Consider the following 26,887-nt stretch of genomic DNA (forward strand, 5'->3'; position numbering starts at 1 on the left):
TGGTGTCCTTACCATGGATATTTTGAAATTATATGTGGATGAATAATCTCGATAATGATCATTTTGCATAATCAGCTCAACAGTACCACATGATCATAGGAAGGTGGAGGAGCGACAGGAAGCAGTGCAGTAGAATTGTGCAGGAATTTGTTATTGGGAAGGATTTCCTTTGGATCCAGCGCGCGTCTCCTTTTCACCCACTTGGTCGCGCCCTCCTGCGCGTCACCGCGGAGTTTAAAGCCCCTCGTGAGCGCGCCTGAGTCGCCCTTCATCCGTTCGTTCACGTGCCTCGGGATGGTTTAGGGGTCGGTACGCGGCATGGCGGGGGTCACCGTCAGTCCCAGCTGTCGCAACTGTTCCGCGTCCAATTCCAACGCAAGCGCCGCGCAGCTGCGCCTCGACGAGGACGAGCAACTTTTGAGATACATATGGAGTGAATACCTGCATCCGAAACAGTACGAGTGGGTCCTGATAGGAGGATACATCCTAGTCTTCTTGTGCTCTTTGGTAGGAAACACATTGGGTAAGTTTCTGACATGCAGAACATCTAACGAACATTTGTGGACTCAAGTGTTTAGGATTTGCCAGGTTGTTTTACGGATTAAAAACCAGCATATGCAGTATCTTCATGCACTTTATCCAACTCCAGGTTGGTTCAGATGTTTAGTCTGGTCTTCTTCTGCTTCTGGTATTCATCAAATTTGGATAATTCTGGTTTCATTTCCCAAATAATCCAATGCACCAAAGATTTCCGTCTCTCCTTTATTTCATCCTACACAACACTGCGCAAAGATGCGTACTGTGCTGTGTGTGTGTGTGTGTGTGTGTGTGTGTGTGTGTGTGTGTGTGTGTGTGAAGATTTCTAATATGTCCACGGATTACTGTGAGGATTTATTTCACTATTATTTCACTTAAGCCTTGCTGGAGTTTTTTTTAATTTTTTTATTTTTTTATCCCGTATTGAATTAATTCCTTTTCTTTATCTTCTAAAAAACCCCACTGAATGAGAAAATGTATTCAGCCTCATCTGATTACCCCACACACCACGCTCATCTGGAATTAATTACATGTCTTCAAGCATCATAACTATAATTATATTTGAGTCTGTAAATTAATATTTTGCCTTCAATTATTATGTGATTTAAATGTTAATAAAAATTGAGACTATTTTCAGCTCACATTCAATTAGTTACAGTTTCAATGAAAACATACCTGAATATTTCAAGCATTATACAAGATGTTCCTTAGTTTAAGGCAGAAGATTTTTAAATATATATACGCACAATAATTGGTTTTTGAACTGGTAATTCAGCCTCTAATTGAATCATGTTGTGAGCACAAATTAGTGAATAATTGTACTATGGAGATTATAATGGCTTTGGATACTGGAACACACCATTAAAATGTCCTTTAGTTATTGTTTCATATGTTTTGTAGGGTTTTTACTAAACAAACGATGCAGAGTTTTTGTCTTTTTGTCAATGGCACAAAAATACTGCATATCAGTATATCATTTTTGTAATCTTGAATAAACGAGTTATAATAAACACCTGGAAAAATGCATCTCGTTCTTATTGCAAAGATGCAAATGCAAAGGAACGGAAGATGTTTTGTGCATTTTGTGGCAGATATTTATACACTGATTACAGCATGATTCCCGTTTTCCATTTAGTTGATTTGTACAGTAAATCAATTATCTGCTTGTCATTACAATCACAATGATAAGTGCTGAGGCTGTTACTATGAGCGCATTTTACAAAGCAGGTTTGGTGGATTTTGGTCCCTAAAATGATATCAAATCGGTTTATCAGGTGTGTATTGTAGATAATGAATTATCCATATTCCTAGTTACATTTTTAAACCAAGACAGAACGGATTGACACGTGTCCAGGTGAGACTTATAGATTTGACTGAAAGCCAACTGCTGCAGATTACTGATCCTTTAATCATATAAGAGTAAATGAGTGAAATGTGTGTCGCCTTCTGCTGCATAATGAGACTTTATATTCCATTTGATCAGCCTGATTCTTTCAGCCTGAGTGATGCACTAAAGTATAGCAATAGGACATAAAATACTTATATATACACATCAGACACGGCTGAGGGATCTGGAAATTCCCGGAATTCAAGTGTGGTGCACACACACAGACACACACACACACACACACACACACACACACACACACACACACACACACACACACACACACACACACACTCAGACCGTGGTTGTTGGATTTGCTGCTAGGTAATATATACTTATGGTCTGGTGAGTCAGACTCCAAAGTGGCTCCATACATTGTGGATGCATGTGATATTTTCGTTCTTTAGTCCCTTATGGCTGATGGTAAAGTGCAAATTATTTGTGTCGATATGAGAAGCTGGAGATGTTTCCTTAGCAGTATTCAAATGAACTCAACGTCAAAGGCCCTGATTCTTTCCTGAAAGAAAGTAGATATCATCAGTTGAGGTGATGCACCTCACCCCTTGTGAAGGTGTTTAAGTATCTGGATTCGGTCAGTATAAGCAGCAGGTCAAATATGGCCAAAACTTGTGGACTCTTTGCAAAAGCCAAATCAAAAGGAAGCAGAATGAGATTTACTCTTGGTGATAAGATTAAATCAACAATCCAGGAAGACATTGGACAGAGATGTCCATTGGAGATACAGTATTATGTCTAATTGAAGAACCAGAATTTTCCTGCAAGTCTGGAGCGTTACTTATCCCTGCCAACAGAGGGCACTATAAACAACTATAGTTCTAGCGTTCCACTTCCTGTTTATGTTTTGGTTTTCACTTGTTCTACCATTGAAATCCAAGTTACCTCTTTTTCTTATTTAGTAAATGTAAAGGCTGCACTGTTTATAATAGATTCAGCAGCAGAAAAAGATTCATATCCTGCTTTTGGAAGCACATATCCAATCGCTTCAACAAAACTTGTGTAGTGTCGCGTCGTTCATTAAAGATTTGTTTATATTGAACGATTCTTTCACTTGGCTCAGAAGTGTTTTGAAGTGTTGCAAAAATCTCTGTGGGTTGTTATCAGGAAGCAGAATTGAGTAGTTCATCTCATGAGCCCTCTGGTCCGAGTCGTTTGTTCTTCTATCACGTGACTCCTATAGATGCTGCACAATTAAATAGATCAGGTTATTTTTTTCCCCAAATCTTGACATTATTGTTAATTATGGGAGTCACATGACAAAAAACGAACGACACAGACCAGAAGATATGAAAGGTGAAGCCACTCATTCCGTTTATCATCATTGCTGCATTGTCATATTTTAATTATTGGAACAAAGGTGTTGTATGTAGACGTGTTGGGAATCTGCTTATCGAAAATGTAGGATTTTATATAATTTCTGATCAAAGAAACGAAATTAACTAAATAACTTACGATGAATTCAATTTGATCAACGAGATTCAAAGAACCAATTCACTAAAATGATCCGATCCGGAACAACCACACAAAACCGGTGTACAGGCAGAAGTACAACACGATACAATGCAAAAAAAAGAATCACTCTTCCTAAAAAATATGATTGTGATCCTGGTTTTTCTTTTGAGTTTTCTCACACACATTGCAATGTTCTTCTCATGCATTCTTCTGAACCACATCAACCTGGATATCTAAAAAAAAAAATGCTGAATTTGATCCAAACATTGCTGTAGGTGTGTGTAAACTGTATGGGAGTGTCGCCCAACATAGCAAAGCCGTACCAGACTCAGTCCCAGGAATCAGAGTGATAAAGGAATATGTTGAGGAGATGTTGGGGTTACATTTGTCCCTTTGCTTCTTCCACATCAGCAGACTTGATCTCTGTATAAGAAAATAATGTGGGAATGAGATTCGGTGTTGAATGCAGTGCTCTATATGTGGCTCTGATTGCACTCCTGGACATCTCAGCACTTAATACATTTTCATGAACTGGATTAGAGAAGGTAATGGAAAATGGTCTTTATTAAAACTTTTGGGGCACTTTAAATATCAAGTAAAGATCTAGGGACAGGATATTACACCCTATCAGTGTTTCGAGGTGAGATTATATCTAAGGAACGTCTGGAGATCTGCCGGAGGAGTTAAGGATGTTGATGTTTGGCCCGACCTTCTCAGAATTCTTGTGACTGTGAAATATGGCTGTCTCTTAGTGCTGTTATAAAGTTTAATCTGAATGAAAGCGGGGAATGGAAATCTCCATTACTTCAAATACCTTCAAATATCAGGTTTACAGACTTTTACGCCCTATTTTTGTTCTGGGATTAATCAGATACTCCAGAAATACTGGAACTGCTAATCATTTACAATACATTGCTATTCTTTAATCTTCAGAACAGGAACAGATGAATGTTCTTTGATTAGTTCTACACACACTGTAATATATATTATATTTATAATGCATAGGATAGATGAAAAGCGTATTCACTGACCACTTTGCGAGACCTCTGATCTTTGACCTTACACAATGAGTTCAGCAAGACAATTTTAACATCTCAAGCTTTTGAGAGATGTTCTGATTACAATTACAGATTTCTGAGAACTGCCTCAGACTGCATGGTAATATATGCTAATGTACCTGTCTGAATTTAAATCCCTACAATGCTCGATTTTCCTTGCATTGACATTAGCCATAAATCTCTCTGCTTTTTCTAAACCATGACCCCCATATATGCTTCTACGTCGTCATTTGCTGCATTGGTTTATTGCTCATTACAGTTATATACTGTATAATCCATACGACATGACAACCAATAAAAAAAATCTCATTTTACTGACAAAAAATATATAATTTGTTGAGTTTTGGAAAAAATCTGTAAAAGTGTAAAGTTTTATTTATAAAATTACACCATGTAGCATCGATTTCTAATTTTATAGTTGCAAACTGTGTTGAGAACAAATGATATACAACTATAGTCATTTTGTTCACCTTTCAGATTGAACAAGCTTCAACATTCAGAGCATTCACTATATGGAAAGAAGTATTTGGACTCCACACATTTCCAGCCATATTTCGTTCTTCCCCAAACTGTTTCCACAAAGTTGGAGGCGCACAATTGTACCAGACGTCTTTGGTCGCAGTAAAATGTTGGTAAATTTTCCGTTCACTTAAACAAGGAGACTCTAACCTGTTCCAGCATGACAATGCCCCTGTGCACAAAGCCTGCTCAATGAAGATCTGCTTTGCATGGGTTGGAAGATCTCCTGCTATAGAGCTCCAAACCCTATTGAACACCTTTTAGGGTGAATGTGAACATTGACTGCACCACAGGACTTCTCACCTTCTCACCTACATCAGGACTTGATTCAGACAAATGAGCACAAATCTCCAAAAAATCTAGTGGAACATCTTCCCATAAGAGTGGAGGTTATTATAACGGTGAATGGAAACTAAATATGGAATGGGATTTCCAAAAAGAAGCACATACCAAACTTTTAATCAGGTGTCCACAATTTTTTTTTTTTACCATATAGTGTATATAAAAAAAAATTCCCTTGTATTAATAGTTATTTTAAGACCATTAGTAGACTTACTATGCCTCTAGTGGTCAGTATCGGAATTGCATGTCTGTAACAACTGTATACTGAAAAATGTAAATTAAAAATATATATTTTCAAATGATTTGGCTTTTATTTAATTAAAGAATTTATTAATATGTCAGTTCTAATCGCTGTGCTTCATTGCTACAATCTCATTCTATAAACAGAAATGAGAGGAAAATGCATTAGATTGAAGCTGTCTTGTTGGTGTGTGTGTGTGTGTGTGTGTGTGTGTGTGTGTGTGTGTGTGTGTGTGTGTGTGTGTGTGTGTGTGTGTGTGTGTGTGTGTGTGTGTGTGTCTTGAATACAGAACAAGCCGTATTAGTCTAAAGGTATCTTCAGTTGAACAGAAGTGTTAATAACACTCATATTAAAAAAATCCTTACAAAAAAAAAAAACACTTTATTTATTTTGGTCCAAATGTATGTAAACACCTTCTGATAAAATTCATATGTGCTCTCTGAACATCAAATTCTATATTTGATGTTATTAATAACCTCCACTTTTGTGCGATTGCTGGATTGTAGTCAGTGTTGAAGTTATCAAAGATGTGTTCAGTGGAAATGAGGTCAGGTATCTGAGCAGACCACTCGAGCTTCTCCACTTTAGCCTTGACAAAGCACGTCTTCATGGAGATAATGTTTGACTTGCTGGAACATCTTCACACCACTTTAGGAAATTGTAATGCTACAGCATGCATGGACAAAGTGTGCTTTCTTTGTGAGAGTTATTTTACTACATAGACAAGAAAATTGACCAGACATCTAAAAAGAAAATCATCTTAATTTGTGAAGAAACCTAGATTTTTGGTCCTGATGAGCTCCAGTCACGCTCTTCATTTGGTATTTGATCCAATATTGTGTGTAGTGGAATAGCATAAATGTCCATGCATGACATTACATCATTACTCACGGTTGCAAAAAAAAACCAAAGCAGGGACGGAGAAAAAATGCAGATGGTTTGAAACTTTTTCCAAAGCCCCCACCAGATAAAGTCTTATTCTAAAAGAGAAGGAGAAGATAATGATGAAAAAATGAAATAAATAAAAAAGCACTTAGTGCGTAATGCACACACCAATACATCGTCATGCCCCTGCTAGTTCATTATCTTTCATGGATTCAGAACCATGTCTGCACTCAGCAAGATAATACGAGTTAGAATGATTTGCTGGTGATGTACTGAGACCTACCATAGGGATTCATGATGTTGTGTTGTGTCAAGTGCTGGCAATGACTGTTTCGAAACAAATGCATGAGGAAAAGAAAGGAAGAGCAATCAGGCATGTATTCCGAGAATAATCGTCTTTTCAGGAATTGGACAGCGCACGGCGGATTTCGCTCACGCTTCATGTCTCACGTGTTTAATATGCTGCAGAAATGGGCATATTTCATGTTTTTTTGTCGTTCATGTTAAAACAGTGAGTGAAAATCTTGTTCTTTCTTTTTTTAGTTTGTTTTGCAGTGTGGAAAAACCATCACATGCGCACAGTGACCAACTACTTCATCGTGAACCTGTCCTTCGCTGACATCCTGGTCACCATCACCTGCCTTCCTGCAAGTCTCGTGGTGGACATCACAGAAACATGGTTCTTTGGAGAAACGCTCTGTCGGATCTTACCTTATTTACAGGTACGTGTTTGGCAGTGAAAGTAAATGTGTCACAAGCATTTTCCCTCAAATGTACTTAAGTATCCAAAGCACTATGATGTATTATAACTATAATGTTCCTATTAATGTTCCTGTCACGAGACTCTTTACTTAATCAACTCAGTTTATGTGAAAAGACCGTGTGTGACTCTCAGCACGCCGATCTACTAATAGAATGATATTAACGAGTCAGAAAGTAAAAATCATTTCTTCCTCTCTAAATGTTCTGCTTGATGTTGAACTGATACTGAACTGTATGTTGGTGATCAGTAGATACACCAAGCGCCAATCAGAACGTGTGTAAAACAGACTCTGATTGGTGGATTGATTATCCTCATTAATAAAAAGGAACGACTGATTTCACAAAATGTGAGTTGATTAAAAAGTCAAATATTTGACTTTTGAAATGTAGTGAAGTTTCCCCAAATGGAAAAACTTCAGTAAAATACAGATTCATAAATACAGCAATGAATTACATTAACCTTATTACTGAAGCAAATGGTAGCAGTCGCACAACATAAATAAGACTTGGAGAAAAAAGCGAATCAGAGGCAGCTTCAAAAGTGTGTCCTATTATAGTGGAATCTAATTAGTAGTCTATCTGCCTGAGGGAAATGACCTCTAATTAACCCTAACCCTAGATTAATGTCTACATTAATGATCACACATTTATAGGCAACTTAGATTTTAGCATTTGGGTGTCCAGCAATTCTGTATTTATCACATGGTATCATTACATAACCCATGCTCTCTGATAATACTAGTGATTATGTATCGTAGGAACTTTGAATACAAATCATTGAATGCTTTACTAAATTGCTTGTTCAAACATGAGACTTACAATTCAATCATTTACATATGGAAAGAGATCAATGTCCATTAAAAAGATGTCAGCAGCTACGCTGAGATCCTATAAAAGTTACCCGGACCTGTGTGTCTGTCTGTGAGTGTAGCATGGCTTATCGTTGTTTTGGGATTTTGTGCATTGTGCAGCACACAGAGACCAAACCAACTTTCTTCCTAAAAGAGCAGAAGGTTTATCAGCATATTTCTGGAGCATGGAATGTGCAATCAGAAAGGAGATACGAGAAACTTCAAGATTTATAGTTTTTTTCCATGCAGCCTTGTTTCAGGTGGAAGCTGGCAATCCAACAGGACATCGCTGGACCTCGTTATGTTATTAAATTCCATTATATCTATGGCACAAATGCTTCCACTGCATTTCTCTTTCTCATCACCGTTATTCATGATGCACTTGAAGCAATTTCTGGACTTCAATTCTGAACTTGTGGAATGCACGAGTTAGCGATTTTAAAGAAACGTTTTTGCGCCTACGTTTTATTGAATCCACAATTTTCTTGTTCATCAAATACTTTTAAATGTTAAATTAATTAATCAAGTTAAATGTAAATTTATCCATTAGTCTGACAGTGTATGTAGAAACAAGAACATGAGCTCATTAGGAATTATTTATGAATGGCAGATTAATTTATTGTGTATTGAAGAACTCTTTAGAAACACTGAAGGGCAAGAACACTTCTATCCGCTTTAAATGGACAGAAGGCTGATCAGTAGATCACTTTAAAATCTACTGTTTCTTTCTTTACATTTTAATTTCAACAGCTAAAATTTCACCTGCTATGTGTTTATTCCACTTTCACACGTGTAACTGATCTGACAAGTCAGCGTGAATGCTATATTTTAGAAATACTGTATTTTTCTTTCTTCAATTTTTTTTTAGTGCGTAGTTGACTGGCTTTGCCTTTAAAACCCAAAGCAATAAGAGCTGTCACTTCCTCCCTAAATCTTAAAAGCCAGGCATATCTTTTTCAAACAGAAGCCTGATTTCTTTCTTTCTTTCTCTTTCTTTTTTTATGAGAATTCTGGTGACCTTGTCAGAACTAGAAGTTCTAACATTTTTCCATTCAAAATATGAACATGACTAAGACTTTAATTAGCAATCAGGTAGAAGAGCATCTCAGAGGAAAACTTTGCTTTCAGATTAGTTGAATGGAGAATCATGTATGATGCATGGAGTACATCTCGCAATCATGAAGGAAAAAAAAAAAACATTTATATTTTTCTACATACAGTTTTTAACCACTTTGTTATTAGTTTCCAGCTCGTTTATTGATTCATATCTTTAGTAAACACTTGGTCATATTCAAGGCCACAGCGGAAACAATGCGCAAATGCGCCATGCATTCTCACGTATTCACGTTCACACCCACTCCCACTCACGCAGGCGATTTATCATGGTTAGTTCGCGTGAACACGTATTTTTTGAAAGGAAGTCAATTTGTGGAAAAATTGGCAGGTTTTTGATCTTGATTTCGCCTTTGAAATTAGCGTTTGATGTCAGTTTGCTGTTATTTATAAAGCGTTATTAAAAAATGCGCACCGTCCCAAAGCAGTTTTACAGAAATAAATAAATCACAAATATACATTTTCAATTCATGATCGAGTCTGTGGTGATGGTGGTGAGGAGAAAACTCTCTGAGATGATATGAAGAAGAAACCGTAAGGGAACCGAGACTCTAAAGGGAAACGATCCTCATCCTCAACACTGGATATTCATTTATTATAGTTCCATCACTGCTAAAAGTCCATTCATGGTCTTTGCATTTGCAAGAGAACAGACTTGATTCTGTAATATTTTATTATAGATGAGTTTCATCTTCTAATTTGTTGCAGACAATCTCGGTGTCTGTATCCGTGCTGACCCTCAGCTGCATTGCTCAGGATCGCTGGTATGCGATCTGCCACCCTCTGAAGTTTAAGAGCACAGCGAAGCGAGCTCGCCGGAGCATCATCCTGATCTGGTTGGTGTCGTGCGTGATCATGATTCCCCAAGCTGTTGTCATGGAGTGTAACAACCTGCTGCCTGAGCTGCTGCCTGAACTCACCAACAAAACCATTCTCTTTACTGTGTGTGACGAACACTGGGGAGGTGAGTGAGTTAATCAAATGTGTTTTCTTGGAGGGATGTTTTTATTGTGTAGTAACTAATCAATAAAAAAAGAAGTCAATGTTCAATTAAATTATAATTTAATAGCACTTTTATAATTGTCACAAAGCAGCTTTACATTTAATATTCATAAACGTGTTGCTTCAAGTTTATCTCTAATCATCAAGTCTGAGGTAACCGTGGTAACAGGAAAACTCCCAGAAGATATGATGAAGAAAGCTTGAGAGGAACCCATCCTCATCCTCAACACCAAATATTCATTCTTACTAATCTTTTCATCCTCTACCACTGCTCCTCTATCCCTCCATCCTCTACCACTGCTCCTCTATCCCTCCATCCTCTACCACTGCTCCTCTATCCCTCCATCCTCTACCACTACTCCTCTATCCCTCCATCCTCTACCACTGCTCCACTGATCCCTCCATCCTCTACCACTGCTCCACTGATCCCTCCATCCTCTACCACTGCTCCACTGATCCCTCCATCCTCTACCACTGCTCCACTGATCCCTCCATCCTCTACCACTGCTCCACTGATCCCTCCATCCTCTACCACTGCTCCACTGATCCCTCCATCCTCTACCACTGCTCCACTGATCCCTCCATCCTCTACCACTGCTCCACTGATCCCTCCATCCTCTACCACTGCTCCACTGATCCCTCCATCCTCTACCACTGCTCCACTGATCCCTCCATCCTCTACCACTGCTCCACTGATCCCTCCATCCTCTACCACTGCTCCTCTATCCCTCCATCCTCTACCACTACTCCTCTATCCCTCCATCCTCTACCACTGCTCCTCTATCCCTCCATCCTCTACCACTACTCCTCTATCCCTCCATCCTCTACCACTACTCCTCTATCCCTCCATCCTCTACCACTGCTCCTCTATCCCTCCATCCTCTACCACTACTCCTCTATCCCTCCATCCTCTACCACTGCTCCTCTATCCCTCCATCCTCTACCACTACTCCTCTATCCCTCCATCCTCTACCACTGCTCCTCTATCCCTCCATCCTCTACCACTACTCCTCTATCCCTCCATCCTCTACCACTACTCCTCTATCCCTCCATCCTCTACCACTGCTCCTCTATCCCTCTATCCCTCCATCCTCTACCACTACTTCTCTATCCCTCCATCCTCTACCACTGCTCCTCTATCCCTCCATCCTCTACCACTGCTCCTCTATCCCTCCATCCTCTACCACTACTCCTCTATCCCTCCATCCTCTACCACTACTCCTCTATCCCTCCATCCTCTACCACTACTCCTCTATCCCTCCATCCTCTACCACTGCTCCTCTATTCCTCCATCCTCTACCACTGCTCCTCTATCTCTCCATCCTCTACCACTGCTCCTCTATCTCTCCATCCTCTACCACTGCTCCTCTATCCCTCTATCCTCTTCCACTGACTCTCTATCCCTCCATCCTCTACCACTGCTCCTTTATCCCTCTATCCTCTTCCACTGACTCTTTATCCCTCCATCCTCTACCACTGCTCTTCTATCCCTTCATCCACCACAGTAATCTCATGTATCTTCAGTTTGATCATACTCAGCAGCCCAAATGGTTTCCAAGTGACCAAATGATAAGATCTCAGGATGAGGGTGGACCGGGCAGAAGTATGCACTGGATCTCAAGAGCATGTGTAGCTCAAGTAAAAAAGAGAGAGAGAGAGAGAGAGAGAGAGAGGGAGAGAGAGAGAGAGAGAGAGAGAGAGAGAGAGAGAGAAAGAGAGAGAATGATCACAATTAGTCCAGTGTAGACTTGGAAGATGATGTTTGAGGTTTTAATAGAATATGACCTTTCAAAAATTGTTCATTGTTAATCCACTTTGGTTAAATAAAGTCTTCAAGGCAACCTTTTGGAAGCTGAACTTAAAAGCTTCTGCTTTCTTTTATTTGTAATCACATCTGATATTTTCGGTTCTGCTGATGGCATTAATTAGCAGGACCAAAAATAACCTTAGTTGGTATTGACATGGCAAAGACGTCATCTATTTGTGTGTGTGGATGTTCAGTAAAACAACCGTTACATAAGCAGTTTCTTTTATCAATGAAAAGACAAAAAGAAAACTATTTTCATCCTCAATCTTGATTGTTTGGTTTGTATTTGTAGAATACTACAGTTTATGGACAAAACTTTTCAATCAGATGTTTTCAGCCACATGTTGTTCTTCCTCAAACTGTTACCACAAAGTTGTGTAGAACGTCTTTGGATGCAGTTGAATGAAATTTTCCCTTCACTTGAACTTGAACCTGTTTCAGCATGACAATACCCCTGTGCACAAAGCATAGGATGAAGATTACATGGGTTGGACGATGGGGAAGATCTCCTGCTATAGAGATCCAACCCAATTGAACACCCCAGGCCTCCTCACATCACCTACATCCGTATCTGAATTTACTAACACCCTTGTAGATGAATGAATCTCCACAAAATTTAGTGGAACATCTTCCCAAAGAGAGCAGCTTATTATAACAGGAAATGTGGACTAAATGTAGAATGGAATGTTGGAAAGGACATATGATGGTCATGTCTGCAAATATTAGTCCATATATAATATACGGCACAGGTCATAATGTTACCTGAATTTAGCTCATGGATGAAACGTTTTCATAGATTTTTTCATGACTTTCCTAATTACCCTAGATAAAAAATGGTCTAGCAAGCACTATATTGATCATTCAGTTTATAAAACATGTGTGTGTGTGTGTGTGTGTGTGTGTGTCTGTGTCTGTGTGTGTGTGTGTCTGTGTGTGTGTGTTTTGCCCTTTTATACTGCAGATGAGATCTATCCCAAGGTCTACCACACCTGCTTCTTTATTGTAACCTATTTTGCCCCTTTGTGCCTGATGGTCCTGGCGTACATCCAGATCTGTCAGAAACTCTGGTGTCAGCAGGTAAAAATATTTCCTACAACTTCACATAAAGAAAAAAAAAAAAAAAAATCCCATTTCATTCATCTTTAGATCTCACTGAAATGCTTGTTAGCGAGTTAAATGTTTATTATGTTGACTGTAGGTTGAGAAAATGTGGGCTGGAAGCAAATCTAATCGACAGAACAAAAAGCAAAGGAGCTTCACTAAAGATTTTTTTCTTCCATCCGATTCCATAACGTGTCTGATTAAATAATGAATGACCTTGTAAGAAGCGAAACACACATGACTAGAAGAAAATCCTGTCACTCCAGAACTACTACGTGTCACAGATTTTTATGTTCACTTGATAAACAGTAATGTAATATCTGCTCAGATACCAGGAACCTCGTCGGTGGTGCAGAGGAAGTGGAAATCCCTGCAGTGTTCAGCTCAGGCTGCAGGTCCTGGTGAGTCGGTCAAGGTCAGGACCAGCGCGGTTTCGGCTGAGATTAAGCAAATGAAATCTCGACGGAAAACGGCGCGCATGCTGATGGTGGTGCTCTTCGTCTTCGCCATCTGTTACCTGCCCATTAGCGTCCTGAATATCATGAAAAGGTACGTTTTTTATTTTAGCTCTACATTTGTAAACAATACAATGTAGTGCGTGAATATATTCATTAGGCAGCATGTGAACATTTTGTCCAAGTTCTTATCGTTTATTTTTTTTCTCTAGAGTGTTTGGTGCTTTTAAGAACACGAACGACAGAGAGACAGTGTATGCCTGGTTCACTTTTTCCCACTGGCTTATATACGCCAACAGCGCTGCCAATCCAATCATCTACAATTTCCTCAGTGGTGAGTATCAGAGTTTATGCTCTGAGCTGCTTTTCTATAAGACGTGATCTCCATCTGCTGGACACTTCCAGGCTTCACTGGGTTTTTTCTTTCAAGTCAATCTATTAAAATGGCTGTTGTTCTCTAACAGCATCTTCCGCCATTTATTTACAACAAATGTCCCTCAGTCAGAACTTTCTATTCTTTATAAACACCTGCTGTGTGACTGTGATGGAGTTTCTACACTCCTTTACCTCATTTAACCATGGTCCTTTCATCCTTTACCACTTCTTCACTGATCCCTCCATCATCCATTACATTTCCACTGATCCCTCCATCCTCTACCACTGATCCCTCCATCCTTTACCGTTGATCCCTCCATTATTAATTATATTTCTACTGATCCCTCCATCCTCTACCACTGATCCCTCCCTCCATTATGAATTATATTTCTACTGATCCCTCCATCCTCTACCACTGATCCCTCCATCATCTACCACTGATCCCTCCATCATCTATTACTTCTCCACTGCTCCCTCCATCCTCTATCACTGCCCTCTCCATCCTTTACCACCAATCCCTCCATCATGTGTTACATCTCCACTAATCCCTCTATCCTCTACCACTGATCCCTCCATTCTCTATTACTTCTGACTCCTTCCTCTACCACTGATCTCTCCATGATCTACCACTGATCCCTTCATCATCAATTACTTCTTCACTGCTCCCTCTATCCTTTACCACCAATCCCTCCATCATTTGTTACATCTCCACTAATCCCTCCATCCTCTACCACTGATCCCTCCATCCTCTATTACTTCTACACTGATCTCTCCATCAACTACCAATTCTCCACTAATCCCTCCATCTTCTTTCATTACACCATTCATCCTCTACCACGGCTCCACTGGAGAACCTGGAGGTAATTCATATGGTAAATTGAAATGAAAAACTGTTGTGAAATGATCTTCTAACATCTATATTGTCTGTAGCAGACTGATCAATTCTGTAAAACAGTTCAGTGTAGGTTATGAATCTTTGTTATAAATGTTCATGTAAATTTGCAGTATAATGAGTTTAAGATTAAATTCTAGTATTAAGACAATCCTGTTGCTCACTAGTGGTCACACCGTTATGAGTTTTTAGATATATAATGTTTTTTTTATTTTCATGAATAAATAATCTGAGTCATAATTTCTTTTCATTTGTCTGTGTGGTCTTCATGTAAGCGTCCTGCTTGTAGATGTTTGCAGAAGCTTGTATTATTCATTTATCACTCAGTGCTGCTTGCTGGTTAAGCTGCGAGATATTTGCTCCACATAATAGCTGTTTGCCGAGGTGCATTTAAAGATTCACACACCAGGACTGGACCATTCAGGAGACCAAAAAATCGCTGTCGGTGTTCATGATCAGAAATAGAAGAAAAAAATCTTCAGAAGAAAAGTTTCCTCTTAAGTTTGTGCTTCTTGTGTTGCTCTTCTCACAGGGAAATTCAGAGAGGAGTTCAAAGCAGCGTTTTCCTGTCACTGTTCAGGTCAAGGGGAAAACAAGGAGAGGGTGAGGACCAAGATGAGCACCGACAGCCACAAATCCCTGTCCACACAAGTGAGCCACTTTGACAATGTCTCACGGATCTCAGACCAGATCATGTAGCTCAGATCATGAGCGGTTAGTCGTGAAATGCCACTTCACTGCTGGTTTATAGGACAAAAGCACAGAGATCTCAAAGGCTCAGACTTGCTTTTATATGCAAAGCTTTGAAAAGGTAAATTTGCTCCTAAATATCACCCAGACAAGAGGAAAATGACAATCTGCCTAAGATAAGAGAAGAAGAAACAGAAGATATTGAATTTCCCGTTCACTTTCAAGGATTCTCGGTGATTGTGATGCCATTAGACAGAAAGCACAGGACTCGCTGGTGATTGAGTCAAACCGTTTATTCATCTCAAGGAAACATTATTTTGCTTGAAAAAAAAAGACTGTTTGATATTTTACAGTATTATTGTATGTTATATAGTGCCTGGCAGTGTGGCATGAATATATTGCTGATTTTTTTCAATTCAAAACAAAATCTGCATCTGAAATTTCATCACCAACATATAAACATTTATATCATTGAGTGTTTATAAATTCATAAAAACCTGATTTCAGTAAGATAAAAATAGCTGCACAGGGATTTTTTTTTTTGAACAAGATTGTATTATTAATTTGTCACTCTGTCCCGCTTGCCACATGATAGCTGTTTGCCCAGGGACAAGTAACAATCAGAGAAAACGCTAGCGGCTAAATCGGATGTCTTTTGTTCTGCTTTGGTGGATGATCTCTTACAATATGGACGCTTTTAAAAAGCAGGGTGTACAATTGCATTTGTAATAGTGCTTTGTTGCTTGACATTCTTTCATGTGTTTGAGTTCTTTGCTCTTACTCTTAATGTAAATGCCATCCTGCTGAACAACAAAAAAACAAAAAACTAAAAATATGTATACACCCCTTTTTTTTTTATGTTTGTTTTTAAATGGTGGTGTTTTAATTGCTTATGGTGAAAAATAAATGGTTCATATTTGGAATCAATGTACATCTGAAATCGTATATATATTTTATAATATTTTAAAGGTCAAATTTTCCATAAAATAAAGAACAGTACTGTATAATATAAAGTAAAAGTGTTTGTCTAACTGCTGTATCAGATGTATCTGCAAATTGAATTCATTTTTATAATATCAGAAAATGTGCACCTTTTGCAGATTTTTTATCAGATGGAATTGGTGGCAAATTGGTTGGATTCAAATGTTTTTGATGTTTTTGCTGTCCCCCCAAATCCAATAAATTAGGTTAAAGTAAAAAAAAAAAAAACCAGTGTGATTTTTTGAATAATTATAATTATAAATAAATAAATAAAAATTCCAACGATAAATATAAAGGCATCATAGGCTTGAGTTTTTACGGTACAGTAAACAGGTAACAGGTAATACCTTCCATTCTGTTAGTTATCACTGAGAGTAAAGTTTAGGGCGGTTGTAGCTGTATTGCGCAGTATATGCGCCGAAATGACGCTCATAAAGGCGCATTAATGAGCGCTGGTTTGGGGTTTAATTGGATTTAATTGATCAGCAGCTGATCGGTGTTTTATTATTATTATTATTATTATTATTAAAGCTACTAAGCCACTACAATAAATATCTTAGTGAATGAATACATGTAATTACATTTCTTGTAAATTAACTTCATTAATAGTAGAATAGTTTAAAATTGTTAGAATGTATTTATTTATTTTTATTTATCACCCTGTGGTTCCTCAAAACAGCTAACAGCGGTCGCAACATTTGTACATCGAGTAAATGGTAAAATATATTATTTACACCCCAGTGAGTGTGTGTGTGTGTGTGTGTGTGTGTGTGTGTTTGTTTGTGGGAGGGCACCTTTATTTATGGGGCTGGGACAAACGTTATTTTCGGTCGCTGGAGAGCGCAGGTGTAGTGCGCGAGCGCAGGTGCTGCTGCATCAGCAGAACATCAGCAGAACATCAGGAGGAGTGCTCAGAGAAGAACATGAGGACAGCGGTGATTCTCGGTGAGTAACACTGCTGTGTGAGCTGAAACACTGAAATTCTCCAGGTTGTGTTTGCTGTATTTTGTTTGTTGACAGATTTGTGTTCATCTGGTGCTTCTCTGTAAGGGATGTGTTTGAGCAGGTATGGAGAAGGCTGAAAATGAAACTAAAGTGGAGTTAGTTCTACTCGTTCAGGTTGCAATACATTTCCTTTATGTAAAATTTCATCCAGATTACAATATTTAATGATTTACTCTAAAATTCTTGTTTTAAATGTCACATTCGGAGACAATGACGCACACAATAATGTCCTGTCTTGTCCATTATTATATTATAAAGCAGGGATTTTTCTCCCAGAGACTCTTTAACTGGAAACTAATTTCTACTGACCTCCCAGTACATGTTTATTACAAGAATTTCTTTTAATTCTTCAAATATCAGGTCTCTGTACAGATATATTTTCACTGTTACAGCTGAACAACTGTTGTATTTCTGAACCAGACATTTTTAGCAAATATTGCTATCAGATCCATTGTTGTTATTTTCACCATTTTTTTTTTAAACTCAGCAGTCAAACAGACTTAAAACATCCTACACTGATGATGATCCATTTCCACAGATTTCCACAATGGTTCAAAAGTGGCATCCCATATCCCACTCTGAGAACTGCTGATCTTTTTTTTTATTTGCAGGGATCTGCCTGGTTTTGCCTTCAGTTTGCACCACGATATCATCTCGCTGCTTGTCGCTGCTGCAGCCTTGTATTTCAGCGGCCCTTTGCAGACGTGAACAGACTCTTCTGAGAAATGTTTGTGGTTCTGAAGGTACACATTCGTTTGGCGTGAGTGATTTGCGAATAATTCGTTCGGGGAAGCTATAAGACTTCTGAAGTCACACGGATTGGCTATAGATATAGATGTGAAGCCCGGGTAACCCTATTTAAAGACCATAGCCTTCAGCAAACTCTCTGGTTGATCTGTTTATCCAGGCTTGTTCAAACTAAAACATAATCGAGGGCCTGTCTTGTAAAGAAAGATGTATTAGCAGTTTGATCTTACCAAGATAAGGTAAGATAAGATCACAAAGAAATAGAAATGAAGAACAAATGAAATATTCTGTATATACGTATTAAAAACACCAAATAGTTGCTAGGGAACTGAGAACATCTTGCGTATGATGTGATATTGCACATGGTTTGATGGTATAATTTTGCACATGATATTATATTAACGTTCATTGTGTTCATTGTGAGATTTTGATAAGTCTTTTAAAACCCCAACGAGACCGTCAGTGTTCATTGTGTCAGTTCTGCTCACTACTGACGAGGTAATAGTGCATGTTTATCACTTTTCAATAACGATGCTAAATATATATTTATAGGGTAATGATCAATAATAAATAAACAGTTCTGTATTAGAGGTTTGCACTGTTTTGGATGCTGTAGAATGAACAATGAACATGTAGAACACAAACGTCTGAAAGCATTATACCTCACAATGTAAAGATATCTGTTACACAACACTCATTAGGTACAGAACATCATTCCTCATCGAACAGAAGGTGGAGAAAATACTTATGGAAAATGTATGTAAGAAGCACAATAATGAGTGCTTTATTTCTCTCTTTATTTATTTATCAGAGGGAAATATTCCAACTCTGTCATTTTGAGCGTTTTGGGGTTTTGGGTTACTAAAGGTCATTGGATGCATCCTAGATAATATTTTTCTAGATTCTTAAACAATGCAGTATTGTAACATAAACTATTGTATTTCTTGCACATTGCTAGCTTTTTTTCCTCCCTGCTTACGATCTTAAGCAATTTGTGCTGTTTTCAGGAAGATGGATGAGTTGCAGTAAATTGTAAATGATAAACGCATTCAAGATCATAAACACACTTTAAATTAGATAAACATTCGAAGAGGAGTTGATATTGGGTTAATTTCCTGAGGTCCTTAGAAGTTAGAATGCCTGAATAAAAATAAATAAAAAGTCGCAGCATGGAAGAAAATGTCTAACGATTGTCGGGTTTGTCTATGAGCTACAGGAGCAACGACTCAGTGATTCTCATCCAACTGGTTCTTATTCAGACGATACGCATCCGGGAATATCGGTCACACAGACACCAGGAGGTGTAAAAAAGATATATTACTTTTATCGAGCGAGAGAATGCATACACATATAAACCTCTGTGACGACTATGAGACCATCGAGTTCTACATCAGTGCATGCGGAGTGAAAACATTGCTGAAGGCCGTTCTGTTGTTTGTGCGTACGTACACTTGTGTCATAAAGATATGACGGAAGCAACATGACAATATGCAAGAAAAGACAATAAGAAGACGTCATAACGCATTTTAATTCTAAATTGAACAATTCCAAAGTTTTATATAAAAAAAAAGTCGATAAAAATCACGCATGCATCAGTGCTTAGAAGAAGTCACACCTTCAAAAACGTCTTTTCTACTTTGTCCCTTTTATCAGACTGTGAAGTGCAGAGCTCTGAAGACTGCAACGTGACCATCAAGGCAGTTCTAGCTCACTCGCGAGAGTGTATGTGCACTGACGAAAATCCCTGCAACATTCTTCAATTACTGGCCTCCATCTGCTATTCATACTCTGGTACGGTAGAGAACACACACCACTTCTGACCAAACTCCTAAAGTGATTCTGAACCCAGTTAAAACCAGTTATTTTGACGCAGACGTCGAGCCCCGGCGCGAACCAGACAAATCGAGATCGCCAACTCGGCACGCGGGACGTCATGCCAACGGTCCTCGTTCAGATCATCACCAGCCTTCATCACCAGGTTCTACTCCATTCTTTCATTCATAGTTTATTGACATCATTGTTTGTACAAATGTAAAATTATCCCTCCCCCCCCCCTGTCTTTACCTTTTTATCTCCAGTTCTGGGAAACAACCTGAAGGAGGGATGGAAAGAAAGTTCACTGTTATCATATGGTAAATAGATTTTTAGCTTATTTACAGAACTGCTGAATTAATCATCAAAGGATGATTATTTAAACAGAGGTTTTTGTTATTTATGTGGACGTCCAAACGTCTTGTTATTGGGGTTCTTCAACATAAATCAGGCACACTGATTTATGAAAGTCGGTGCTTCCTGTGACTGTGCGAGCATCCTTGAGCTGGAATTTGCCAAATATGTGTTACAAAACAAGTTATAAAACATTTTGATACCACCTCGTACATGTGTGTTCAGGTTTGGGGGGGTGGGGGGTGGGGTGTTCTGGGCATTGATGAACAAGAGACAAGATTCAAGATTTTCACAAACAGCAGTTTTATACAGAATACAACTTGGGAAATTGGAAAATTGTGCATTAGATTAAAAAGACTATATTTGGTACCTTTATTAACCATGATTGAAGGTCAGAATGACCCGATTATCATTTTTGTGTCATTTTAAACACACGTATACACAAAACACACCAGAATTCTGACCACGTTTTCATCCGCTGCGTCTCTTAATGTCCCCAAACTAAGCACCGGCCACAAACGTTTCCTGCGTACAGGAGATGACGCTGTGCATCCAGGATGAAGTGTGCAATCGGCAGCTTGTGCCGTTCGTCCAGTCATGTTCTGTTCCTCAGTGCGAGGAAAGACTCTGCAGACTGGCGGCCAGAAGATTTTATTCAAACCTGCCTGAAAACATGGCCGAGATGCTGGTGTTCTGTCAGTGTGAGCCAGATGACAAGGACTGCCAGAATTTTCAGACCATGCTCAATTCCAACTCCTGCAAACAAGACCAGATACCACAATGGAACTGCCTGGAGATGCTTGATAACTGCACTGAAGAGAAGATCTGCAGGTTTGGTTGTTTTGTGTTCCTCAAGTCTGTTAACATTTAAGACCCTGTTTTTTATATGCTCTTTTCCACTATCGAGCCCATCTGCTCTTGTAATAGAGTGCGAAGGCAAGGTGGACAATGATGTTTACTCATGCTTCCTGATTTATGTATAAACAGTTTAAGAGCTGCTCTGATGGATGTACAGAGCTGCCAGTAACCGCACACTCGTTTTGTGTTCACAGAAAAACCTTTGAGGCATTCTTGTCCAAATGTTTTGGTCCTGACGATGTTTCATTTACCGGACATTCATCCACAGACCTGCTGCATGTCATGGATCTCGACTTTTTTGTCAGTGGAAACAAAGAGTGCCGACTGGCCTTTGTAGCAACAATGGGAACCATTCTTCAGAGTCCGTGCACCTGTCATGGACTGGATCATCACCATCTTTACAGGTGCAACGTGCTGCGACAAGCCATTCATAACCGATCCTATTTCAGTACGTACTTTTGTACAATTCATATTTGTTAATCGGAAACGTTTAGTTCCTGTTTAGATATATAGGTCAGATAGTTGCATAAAGCTTTTTAGTTTGTGTTCCGTGTCGCTTGACTGGTTCTAGTGGACACGCCATTTGATGTCATGATTCCTACAGTCCAACAAAACGCCCAGATGTTTTGCTGTTGCATTACACTAAAGACATTTGCTCTTCATTTTCTGAATGTTTTAGATCTAACTTTAGATTTAACCCACCCATTTTTCAATTGATCTGAAGTACCGAACAACTAGTTGTAAGAAGGTCTGCTGGTTTAATCCCTGGCTTTTGCCTATGAAGGCTGTGTTTGTTGTTGGACAAACGAACATGAAGACCAGAGAGATGTCTATTGGAGAAACGCAAGCCAAGAAAAGAGGGTGGATCAATCAGAACCACTGCATAAGTATTGGGTATAACAAATACAGCACTGAACCAAACCACTGGTGTACTAACAACCAGACATCAAACATTTCAACCAAGAAAAACATCATAATGAAAGTGAGGATGCATCAATTCACCTTATAAAGAAAGACCTCGAGAGCAGAAGGTTCGAGGCCATGACACTAAATGAAAGTCATTCAGCAGTAATTCAGACATGAGTTGCAAAAGTTCTGAAATCAAGATGAAACGCTACAAAAGTGATGGAAAAGCCACGATCCATCAAGCATACAAACACATCAGATGGAGGTTGGATTTGAAAGCTCTTGTTATTGGGTTTGTATGGCTGCTTTTGGAATGTGCTCACATAATAACATTATTATTGGTGATGTAACTCATGATGAAAGCATTTGCAAGAATTCAGGAATCTACAGAAACATGCAGTCAAAAAATATGCATCCAATCTGATTGGGAAGAACTTCATCATGTAGCAAGTCAATGAACCACAGCCACATTTGATTTCTCACTTGTGTAGCACCAAAACACTAAGAGATCTGGTGTCTTAAAGATCTAGGACAATGCTGTGCTTAATCACTTGAACTTATGGCAGTGTGTGTGTTCTTGATTTATTTTTAATGACCTGAATCTAGGACCTCAAGGACCTAAGCGAAATATTTCATCCACCAAGTCAAAAGAAAACACATTGCAGCAAGAGGGTTCGTGGCTAAAAGGTAAGATGATCTAGAATTGTTATACTTGCTGCACATTTAATGAAACAATATTCCATGTACTGTCTATAAAATGTCACTGTTTCTTGCCTCCCTTTTGATAGATTACTTGCTGTACATTGTGTTGTGTGTTTGTGTGGTGGTGGTGGTGGTGGTGATCAGTGCAGTCATCATCGCCACTGTAAAACATAAACTTGGGTAAGTGTTTAATAAATCATAAGCAAAGTATATAAGAAGAATAATTTATGAAATGTGTTTATTTATTTTTTTTACCATTAGGAAAAAACGCAGAATGCCCAAGAACCCAGATTCAAGATTTCACCCTCCAGATGATTCCTCCAAATCACTTGTCAAGTAATTTTCACATGATGTTTGTACCATGCATAATATTATAATGGTTTTATGTCGCATTATGTCCAGGTTTGTAGTCGATGATTATATTCTATAACTATACAATTATATACAGTGACTAGTGAAAGAATGAATGTAGCACAGAAGAGAATCAGCATTTTATACAAACATTTATCATTTAAATGCTGTTATGCTTTTAAGAACTGAAACTTTTCAATGATACAAGTGTCATTGCATCGTTTTAATGTGGCAGGAAAATTAATATCAAAACCAGGACTTTTGTCATATTAGGTCTTTTTTTTTTTTTTTTTTTCAGCCATGAGTTTTCCCAAACCGCCTCATAAGACGTATCGATGTTAAATAAGATGTAACGGGAAATCCAAATGTCAAAGGGAATCTTATGAATATTAATGTTATTCTTTCCACAATAAAAATGGTATTAAATTCGAATGTCTGTTGAATAAGTGTTTTTAAATCTGCAGTCATGGTGTAAAACTTCACCACCTCAGAGCTCAGAAGATCACACACTAGTGAGGAGCATCGTAAGAGCTGCTCTGGGTAAGAACGTTCCGTAGGTAATAATCCGTAAGCTGTTTAATAGACTATATTGCATTTCACACTAAAACACGCATGTATTTCTATTAGTGTTTAGATTTTAACTCGTTTATTTTTAATGGGGGGATTTATTTATTTATTTATTTTGCTCTGAAAGACACCAAAACTGTATCAACTCATCACCACAGTTAATAATGATTGAGAAATTTAAACCTATGGAAATTATACACAATAAAAAAACAAGATATTTTATACAGTAAATAAACGAAATAATTGAAACATCAGTAGAGATTTCTATTAAGATATTTACTATATGTTCCAAAAAAAAACCATTTCTATTTAGATCAGTGGTTAAAGCAGTCTCCTAAGGTTACTGATTGGAAGGTTGAGGGTCCAGGGGCCCCTGAGCAAGGCCCTTAACCCTCTGTGCTCCAGAGACATGTGCTGTCTCATGTCTCACCCCAGCTTTCGAACGTTGTTTGGATATGCGAAGAAAGAATTTAGCTGTACATGTGACAAGTAAATACATATTTATCTTTTTAACTAGCCTTTTTTTTATTGACTTATTTTAAGTCCGATTTTATTTTATTTGTTTATTTCGTGTGGTTCTTTTTTTTTTTTTTTTTTTTTTTTTTGCATTAATGAGCGTGCAGGAACCTGCATCACCGTTCCATTCATGTGACTTGTTTATTTCACTCATTATCCTGTATGTAAATGTAGCTCTTGACATAAACCCAATTTATTTAAGTCAAAAGCAAGTAAACAAATCCTACGATCTGGAAAGAATGAAATGAAGAAATGAAAATGCAGCCTATTGTTTTGAATCCCATGTCTCATGCTAAGTACCTACTAACATCCTGCTGTGCCAACATACAACCTGCTCTGCTCTGTTTGCCTTTTATTTCCCTCCTATTTACTGTAGACTGATAGCATATGAAAGCCTCTTAAATCAAGGCAATCACATATCTGCTTAACCATAGCCCCGAGACCAGTGTGTAGAGAGCGTTATATGGAAGATATCAGGTGGATACAGTTGCAGAGAGAAAAATCTATTTGGGGTTTGATTGGACTATAATCCATCTCACACTGTGCACCTACAGACTTGTATGATCAATCCTGAGTCCGATATGCTTCATACAAAGCTCTTGAAGTCTGCCTGGACTCATAATTTGATTATGACCCAAAGGCACTGTTGACCCCAGATACTTAAACTCCTCCACCTTCTCCACCTCTTCTTCCTGCAACCACTCCACTGCCCTCCCTCTCACCCACACACATGTACTCTGTCTTCCTCCTACTGACCTTCATTCCCCTTCTCTCCATCGCATATCTCCACCTCTCCAGGCTCTTCTTCACCTGCTCACTACTCTCACCACAAATCACAACATCATCCACAAACATCATAGTCCATGGAGACTACTGTCTGACCTCGTCTGTCAACCTGTCCATCACCACTGCAAACAGGAAAGGGCTAAGAGCTGATCCTTGATGCAAATCAACCTCCACCTTGAACCAGTCTGTCGTTCCTACTGCACACTTCACTGCTGTCACACTGTCCTTATACATGTCCTGCACCACCCTCACATACTTCTCTGACACACCAGACTTCCTTATACAATACCACAACTCCTCTCTCCACCCTGTCGTACGCTTTCTCTAGATCCACAAACACACAATGCAACTCCTTCTGACCTTCTCTATACTTCATCAACATTCTCAAAGCAAATAAGGCATCTGTGGTGTTCTTCCTTGGCATGAAACCATACTGTTGCTCACAGATGGTCACCTGCCTGGCTTCCACTACTCCTTCCCATAACTTCATGGTGTGACTGATCAACTTTATTCCCCTGGAGTTACTGCAGGTCTGCACATACCAGTACCAGTAACAGCACACTCCTTCTCCATTCCTCAGGCATCTTCTCACCTTCCAAAATCTTGTTAAAAATTCCACTGCATTTCTCCTAAACATCTCCACACATCTACCGGTATGTCATTTGGTCCTAACGACAATCCACTCATCAACTTTATCGCGGCTCTCACTTCCTCTTTACGAATCCAATCCACTTCCTGCTCCACCATCTCCACACCATCCAACCTTTTCTCTCTCATTTTCCACATTCATCAGCTGCTCAAAATACCCCCTCTACAGTCAAGCCTGTTTACATATTCAGATGACGGTGCAGCTCATAAAAATACTTTTGTAATGTATAAAAGTAATTTTGTGTTTTAAATTACGTAAATCATCAGGACACCAAATGTAACTTCTGCTTTGTTTCCACACAGACGGTTTTAATTGCCGGATTTGTGCATCATGACAAATTCTGGCGTTTGATTCGAGACTCGGCGCGTCAGTAAAACAAATGTTTAGTATGTTTTTTATTTTTGTATCTGAGTAATAAAAGGAGGTTCGTGAATACATGCGTGAAGGTTTGTCGTGAGACATTTTTTAGTAGAAAATTATATACTGGATAAAATTGGATTACATGAGGTTTAAACATGCATGAAGAATCAAGAGCTTCTACGAAATTACAACCAAATTGGACAAGAAATGTGCTGGTGGAAATCTTCTAGTCTTTCAGAACCTTTTCAAGAAGGTTCATGCAAGTTCTGAATATGAGCCGCTTGAGTGTATTAAAGCATGTTCTCTACGTGTATGCAATATATAATATGAAGTATTTATTGTACAAGCAAACCGAAGATCTAGATGTTTCAACTGATTACACAGACATCATTCCTCATGCTTTTATTACTTCTAACAAGAAAAAAACAGAGGTGTAGTTCGATCTAGTCTCCAGCAGGGGGTGCAATACAAAAGGAAACCTGGTTCCCAAAGCCTTTTTATTAAAGGAGGGTGTGGATGAGGGCGTGTGCGAGAAATTGTAGCCCATAATTACCACCAGGACAGTTCCAGTGGCCGGATCAGGTTTATAACTGCTGGGAACAATTCAGGCACACAAAGGCTTAAAAGACTCTTTTTCTTTACATGTGAGTGACATTTTTACGGAGCTGAAGCACATCGTTTACACTGTTATTTTATTTTATGGAAATTGTATGGAGATGAAGTTGGTTAGTTTCTTTAATTTAGAAGAAATTACACGATATTTTGCTACCAAAACTATTAGGGTTTTTTTTCCCATAAACTGGTCA

The 26,887-nt window shown here is 38.6% G+C and overlaps 2 protein-coding genes across 2 annotated transcripts; both read left to right on the forward strand.

Moving 5' to 3' along the window:
* The first annotated feature begins 240 nt into the window (after window positions 1-240).
* Window positions 241-16,696, forward strand: hcrtr2 (hypocretin (orexin) receptor 2). The gene is made up of 7 exons (XM_083539158.1): window positions 241-523; window positions 6,983-7,161; window positions 9,874-10,129; window positions 12,936-13,051; window positions 13,404-13,624; window positions 13,743-13,864; window positions 15,330-16,696. Exons 1-7 carry the CDS (start codon window positions 319-321, stop codon window positions 15,494-15,496), a joined length of 1,266 nt encoding a protein of 421 aa, XP_083395284.1. The 5' UTR covers window positions 241-318; the 3' UTR covers window positions 15,497-16,696.
* Window positions 16,697-17,305: 609 nt separating this feature from the next.
* On the forward strand, window positions 17,306-23,635 carry gfral (GDNF family receptor alpha like). The gene is made up of 11 exons (XM_083538995.1): window positions 17,306-17,413; window positions 18,085-18,216; window positions 19,874-20,011; window positions 20,094-20,198; window positions 20,299-20,352; window positions 20,893-21,217; window positions 21,439-21,692; window positions 22,757-22,837; window positions 22,939-23,032; window positions 23,114-23,339; window positions 23,531-23,635. The coding sequence occupies exons 1-10, from the start codon at window positions 17,392-17,394 to the stop codon at window positions 23,190-23,192; spliced, it is 1,284 nt and encodes a 427-aa protein (XP_083395121.1). The 5' UTR covers window positions 17,306-17,391; the 3' UTR covers window positions 23,193-23,339; window positions 23,531-23,635.
* Window positions 23,636-26,887: the final 3,252 nt, after the last annotated feature.

This window comes from Silurus aristotelis (assembly GCF_946808225.1).
Source record: "Silurus aristotelis genome assembly, chromosome: 4".
Classification (NCBI taxonomy): domain Eukaryota; kingdom Metazoa; phylum Chordata; class Actinopteri; order Siluriformes; family Siluridae; genus Silurus; species Silurus aristotelis.

Coding starts and splice junctions, on each gene's coding strand:
- hcrtr2 (XM_083539158.1), top strand. CDS start 319: ATGGCGGGGGTCACCGTCAGTCCCAGCTGTCGCAACTGTTCCGCGTCC. Junction 10,130..12,935: donor GTGTGACGAACACTGGGGAG/GTGAGTGAGTTA, acceptor TTTATACTGCAG/ATGAGATCTATCCCAAGGTC. Junction 13,625..13,742: donor GTCCTGAATATCATGAAAAG/GTACGTTTTTTA, acceptor TTTTTTCTCTAG/AGTGTTTGGTGCTTTTAAGA.
- gfral (XM_083538995.1), top strand. CDS start 17,392: ATGAGGACAGCGGTGATTCTCG. Junction 17,414..18,084: donor GAGGACAGCGGTGATTCTCG/GTGAGTAACACT, acceptor TTTTATTTGCAG/GGATCTGCCTGGTTTTGCCT. Junction 22,838..22,938: donor AGAGGGTTCGTGGCTAAAAG/GTAAGATGATCT, acceptor CCCTTTTGATAG/ATTACTTGCTGTACATTGTG.